Source organism: Solanum lycopersicum, chromosome 3 (assembly GCF_036512215.1).
Source record: "Solanum lycopersicum chromosome 3, SLM_r2.1".
In the NCBI taxonomy this organism is placed as follows: Eukaryota; Viridiplantae; Streptophyta; class Magnoliopsida; order Solanales; family Solanaceae; genus Solanum; species Solanum lycopersicum.
In genome coordinates, this window is record NC_090802.1 from 15,496,903 (window position 1) to 15,504,073 (window position 7,171).

Sequence of the window (7,171 nt, forward strand, 5' to 3'; positions counted from 1 at the left end):
ATGATAAATTCATGTATATAATATACAATCCCAAGCTTGTGTGCATCTTCCTGATTGTCACCACATACCTTTTCTTTAAAAGCTTCAAACAATCAACCTTTAGTGACAGGAGAATTTCCTGAAAAATACTCAGCGATGATTCTATTGGGTTGATCAGTATCAAAGTCAGCAACATTATCAGAACAATTCAAACCAGAAATTATTGCAAACTCCCTGATTGTGAATCGAAGCGTTGTGCCATTTATATAAAAAAGTATTGTATTGATAGAACTACCTTCCACTCCCTCAACACAAAGCATTGAAACAATTGTGCTTGCACATGACATCGTCTCATTGTTGTCAACTGTGCAAAACACAATGATGTACATATACGATTATATTGATTTGGAGGCAGTTTATTCTGAAGCTCATTCAATGTATTGATTTGCGTATAAAATTGCATGTGAATTTTCCTTTTTTCACGGTTCTTGCAAATAAATCTGACTACCTAAAAAAACAGGGAAAAACTACATTATTTCAATCAAGGGCTACATATAAATATATTTTTTGTATACATAACCAAAAAAAAAGTATAAATGAAAGATATATTTGTAATTGCTTTTCTTTTGTATACATATACAAACTTATTTTTTTTGTATATTAGTATGTGTACATGAATATGGTACTTACACATGTCAATATATACAACTGTCTAAATGGCTTAGTATATACTACAATAATATATAAACTTAATATATATTTAACTTCAATAATTTGTATATAACTACTAAAATATACAAATTATAATCATATATGAAATTTTACCATCTCTATAACTAAATACAATTACTTTTTGTATATGTATACAAAAACAAAAATAATATGGAGCCTTTAATATACAATCCACTACTACCCCTATTAAAACTTAGTATATTATTCATTATACATAACTTAAAATATGTATAAACTAATCAAATCTACAGACACGTACAATGACTAAAGGAAGATACAAATAAATAATACATGCAATATACTATATACAATTACGTGAATACAAAAATTACTTAAACAAATAATTTTTCGTATATTGACACCTAAGTAACAAAATATTGTATCTGAGTTGTGTTTTAAATCAATACCTCATGATTGTGATCTTCTTCAGATCCGTCAATTTGAGATGCACTCTCCTCTTAATCATTGTTTACTGCTTTCCTCTTTCTTCCTCCTTGTACAATTTTAATGCCTCTAGCTTTGGCATTGTTAAGAACTTTTTGAACTACCGTAGGGTCATATTTTTTCTTTGATCTCAATTCTTTCATTGTTTGTTCATGTTGAACTTGTTTGAATTTTACCATAGACCCTACATCAACCCCAAAATCTTGAGTTAAACCCATTGAAAACGAGGATAAATTGTCAACAAAATTGACATGCAATGGAATACCTATGGTAATCCTCATAGATGAAGATGATTCATTCTCTGATTTTGAAGAATTTGTAATCTAATAAGAACAACGATTATTTCACCAAAAAAAATATGAAAAAAGTAAGAATCACAATACATATACAATTGCTGAATAAGGAAAAAAATTGTACACGACTAAATTTTAGGATTACATATGAAAGTTGAATTCAATTTCGGGAGATAAATTAATTTTTTGCCAATTTGAAATTCAAAATCGGATAGAAGTATTGATTATCGGAGAAAAAGGTGGAACATGAATAGGAGAGATAATACTGATTTGTATAAAATTATATACAAAATTTAAAAAAAAGGTTTTTATACGATTGGTTTAGGAATAGGTGGTGTATCCCATTAATTATAGCAACAAAAAAAAAGAAACTATAATTGTAGAAAGTAAATAAATTAAACTATACCTTTATTATATAATTACTTGGGGGTGTTTGCCATCCCATATAATTTTTCCTTAATTTTATGGGACATGACTTAATTTTCCCATTTGTAATGGCTTAAAATTTCTCTTTAATAAATGGGCTTTATGCTCGGTTAGCTAAAAAAAAAAAGGGAACTTTCATATATAATCATTTAAAAATAATTAATTACTCTCCATAGCTATAGTTTGATAATTATAATTTGTAGCTACATGTTATATGGAGGAGAGAGGCGAGCGTTACTGGGAGAAAGAGGAGAGAGGTGAGAGAGAGGGGGAAAAAAGTGAGAGACAGGTGAATTGTATATGTATACTAATTAGATAATTGTTTATTATACATATGTATTTGTATATATGTCAAGAGAGATTGGGAGAGGGAAGAGAGAGGCGAGCGGGACTAGGAGAGGGAGGAGAGAGGCGATAGAGATAAAGAGAGGGAGGAGAGAGGCGAGCGAGAGAGGTAAGAGAGTGGGAGAGAGGTGAATTATATATGTATATAATTGTATAATATACATATACATTTGTATATAGGGCAAGCGAGATTGGGAGAGGGAGGAGAGAGACAAGAGAGATTGAAAGAGGGAGGAGAGAGGCGAGTGAGAAAGGGCAGAGAGTGGGAGAGAGGTGAATTGTATATGTATATAGGTTAAATAATTGTAAATTTATATATGTAGTTGTATATTCTGACAAATTATACATATACAAACATGACTAATTATACAAATTCAAAGTTAATTCACGTAATTAATATATAATATTATTCTCGAGAGATAATTATAGCAAACTATAGCTATTATGAGTAATTAAATAGTTTAAGTTTGCTTTGTTGCGTAATTTTCAAACAAAAAAATGATGCTGGTTCACATCACTTTGGAGTAAGAAATAAAATCTCAAATAGACTTTACTCTATTTTCATGACATACTTTGTTGTAATTATTATTAGTTTCTCAATAAACAACCATTTCTTGATTTGTGCATATTATACTTGTATAGTAATCACATTAATTTTCTTCATATTGTTCCAATTTCATTGTATGTCCCTAACACCGCATATTAGGGAAACGACTTGTTTGAATAAGTCCCCTACCCCACCTTTGACACTTTTCCACTCCACACAAGTCTTTTTTTCTTGTATATAAAAAAAACTCTTCATCTTTGTCTCTCTCACCCCATTTATATGAAATCTCTTTTTCCTTGACTAAACTAAAACACTCATAATTTTCACAAAATCCAATTCCATGGCCTCAACTTCACCTCCCTTGAAAGATGAGCTAGACATTGTGATACCCACAATTAGAAACTTAGATTTTTTAGAAATGTGGAGGCCCTTTTTTCAACCATATCATCTTATTATTGTACAAGATGGTGATCCCTCAAAGTCCATCATGGTCCCTGAAGGCTTTGATTATGAGCTCTATAATCGTAATGACATAAACAAGATTTTGGGTCCTAGGGCATCTTGCATTTCTTTTAAGGACTCTGCTTGTCGTTGCTTTGGTTACATGATTTCCAAGAAGAAGTATATTTACACTATTGATGATGATTGCTTTGTGAGTACCCATCCCTTCTTTTATATTATATCTATCTTTTTTATCATAATACAGAAACATGTTTTTAACTTGGCTTCAATTGACATCTCTGTCATTTAACTTTGGGTGTGTCAAATAGACACTTATACTTGTATAAAATTAAACAAATACACCTTTTACATTGACAATTTTGTGTTCTATATGGCGCCCACGTGTATAATGTCACTTAGGACGTGTGTGTCTACTTATTCAATTTTCATATGATGTTTGGACCAACTTTCACGCACCTCGACTAATTCCATGAGATACATGTCACCTCCCACCAGCAATGGGTACCAGGTAACTCTGTCTGCCATAACTAGGACAGATGAGAAAAATCAATTAGTGTTTTTGTCTTAGTTGGGATTTGAACTTGAGATGTCAAACCACTTCATTGACCGGCTACTAGACGACATCCTTGGGTGCAGGGTTCGGAGTACATAAGAGGATCAAATTACTTGTTCATGAGTATTATAACATCAACGTGATTTTTGAAATATAGGTTGCAAAGGATCCAAGTGGAAAAGATATAAATGCATTGGAACAACACATAAAGAACCTTTTGTGCCCATCAACTCCCTTTTTCTTCAACACATTGTATGAACCATTCAGAGATGGAGCTGATTTTGTGCGTGGATACCCTTTCAGCCTTCGTGAAGGTGTGCCAACAGCAGCTTCCCATGGCTTATGGCTCAATATCCCTGATTACGATGCACCTACTCAGCTTGTTAAACCTCTTGAGAGGAACACTAGGTTTGTTACGAGTTTTGTTTGTCCGGAAAGAAACATTCTTTTTTAAAACGAATTGAATACGGAAGTGTATAGAACTCAAGCCTTTCCTTTATTACTTTGTGGTGACTAAAAGATATTGAACAGGTATGTTGATACGGTATTGACAATCCCAAAGGGTACCCTCTTCCCGATGTGTGGAATGAATCTTGCATTCGATCGTGATCTTATTGGACCAGCTATGTACTTTGGACTCATGGGAGATGGACAGCCTATCGGACGTTATGATGATATGTGGGCTGGTTGGTGCTGCAAGGTTTGTTGTAATTGTATATTTTAGTCGGAAGCTGGAGTTGAATGATTGATAGCTCTAATTAAACAATTCTTATTACAGGTAATATGTGATCATTTGGGATTAGGAATCAAGACTGGATTACCCTATATCTATCACAGCAAAGCCAGCAATCCATTTGTTAACTTGAAGAAGGAATACAAAGGGATTTTCTGGCAAGAAGAGATCATTCCATTTTTCCAGACATTAACTCTTTCAAAGGAGTCTACTTCTGTGCAAAAATGCTATATTGAACTTGCTAGGCTTGTCAAAGAAAAACTTGGCACAATAGACCCCTATTTTCTGAAGCTTTCAGAGGCAATGGTCACTTGGATTGAAGCTTGGGATGAACTCAACCCTCCTACTAAACATTCTTCCAAATGAAAATCACACTACTAATTCTGCAATTTATATTCTTTAAATATCAAAAATCAATAAGGGGGTGATACTCCTATATATATTGTTTTCTACTAGACTACTATTAGACATATAGCTTTCTAGCTGTCTTAAACTTGTAATGAGAATGAGGCATATGCTTTTGCTTTGTTATAAAAGTTGAATGTTACAACAAGGAATTTGCTGCTTCATCCTTTCAATTGTTCAATTGTCGTTGGGTGACTAGCAGATCATGAAAACAAGCTCTTGTGTAAATACACGGTAAGATTATAATATGGCCCTACCCCTGAGACCCCATCCATGGTGGGAGCTTAGTGAAATGTACTGCCCCTTTTATTACAAGACGTTACTTTCTCTTACGCACTTCACTTCATTATTATCTACTCTATTTCCAGTCTTCATTACCCACTCACTCCTACCTACTCAAAACCCTCTTTCGTTTTGCTAGCAGAATGTTGATATTGGCGATCAAAATGCCAGAAGAAATTAACTAAATCTATACCCTGTAGAACTAGTTGTAGCAGAAATTACATAGAGAAAACACAGAGAACAGTACAACAACAACTAAGTTATCGAGGTTTAACAAATGAAACAACAAGAATATTTGTTTCAATTTATCTACATTGGGAGAAGGAAGGTGTAAGAAGCTTATTTCAGACTTGAGCTGTAATTGCAGACTTCAAACCCCACTAATCAAACAGGATGCAGTAAGAGAAACTTCAGTCCATAATCTTCCCTCTCTCGTTTGTCAGAAACAACACTTAGTGAAGCTTAACAGCTGAAAAAGGGTTCAAGTCATAACAACTATTGCTAGTATGACAATAGGTTAGGCTATTTTACATGGTAGTACTTTTTCTTGAGAAAACGAATGGAGAGGAAGAGCAAAATTTTACACAGAAATTTGTAACTAGGACTAATAACAAAAAATAAACAAAAGCTAATAAAGGGGAAATAGAAAGAAGAGATAGTCAGTCTACCTCCTTTAAGATTAAAAAAACTGACACAAATGAAATATCTACCTCCCAATTCCTACGAGCATTTTCAGAATCCTCTCTGCAAGAAATGCAGAAGAAAAAACAGATTATAAGAAGATAAAAATTGGGTTCAGGGTAGATTTGATAAGACATAAGGCCAAAACATAATTTATAAATCAGCATCTTCAGTCTTCTTACGCTTGCCTGCAAGCCAGAGTTGTGTAAAGGCGATCGCCTCATCTCCAATGGCGAGAAGCGAGGCGACCCTTCATCACCTATTTGCTTTGTGGAAAGGCGACACCATGGAGACTAGGGCTGTTCAAAATCGAATCGAAACCAATAAGGCGAACCGATAAAAAAAGTTATTGGCTTATATTATTGGGTTATTGGTTTAGTGATTTTGATGACGATTTTGATTTTTTCTATTATCGGGTTATCGGTTCTTAACGGTTTAAAATTTTTCTTAACGGGTTAACCGATAACCCGATAGTAAATTAAATAATAATATTTATATCATTTTGTATATAAAGTCCTCGACTTAAAGTTTAATTTCCTACATTTATTTTTGGTTGTCTCAAATACTTGATTCTTTTACAATGTAAAAGTGTTTGCTTTTGAGCAAGATGTAACTTATGAACTCAAGTGCATGGTTTATTTGGTTAGTCACCTTGTTTCTAAGTGATTTTCAATGTTTTTTCTTGTGTCAAATCTTAATGGTTAAACCGATAACCGAACCGATAACGATAAAAAACCGATAAACCAATATCTCAATGGTTCTATAACGGTTTAGCATCTCTGCAAACTGATAACCAATAAGTCAACCCGATAAACTTCAAAATCGAACCGAACCGAACCGACCGATACACAGACCTAATTGAGACAATGGCCAAAAAGGCTTAACCTTTTGTATTTTCTTAACAAAGGCTACCAATTTAGAGTGATAAAAGTTAAAAGGTAATTTTGGGGTTCTCTTTGCAAATTTGCACCGTTGCACTCTTAGACTGCTACTGCGACTCCAACCAGTCAACTCAACTAGACTTCTCCGGCGACTCCAAAGTCTAACAAATACATATTTCTTATTTTATTCTAATTTCTTCTTCATTTTTTTTATTTTTTCCTTCTTCTTCTTTTTCTTCTTCTTCAATTCATAGTACTTCTACCTCACTATTTTGACTTTTGTTTATGTTTTTTTCTCATCCAAGTTCTAAACATTTAGTATGTACCATCGATTTTCAGTTCTTGAATTGAAATATTTGCTAATATGTTATTGCTATTGAGATTTTAATTTTTTTATATGCAATTAAA

The 7,171-nt window shown here is 33.1% G+C and overlaps 1 protein-coding gene across 1 annotated transcript; it reads left to right on the top strand.

Annotated features, from left to right (window-relative positions):
* Positions 1-3,018: 3,018 nt before the first annotated feature.
* LOC101260112 (probable UDP-arabinopyranose mutase 1) lies at positions 3,019-5,071 on the top strand. The gene is made up of 4 exons (XM_004234859.4): positions 3,019-3,418; positions 3,939-4,189; positions 4,313-4,481; positions 4,560-5,071. Exons 1-4 carry the CDS (start codon positions 3,107-3,109, stop codon positions 4,878-4,880), a joined length of 1,053 nt encoding a protein of 350 aa, XP_004234907.1. The 5' UTR covers positions 3,019-3,106; the 3' UTR covers positions 4,881-5,071.
* Positions 5,072-7,171: the final 2,100 nt, after the last annotated feature.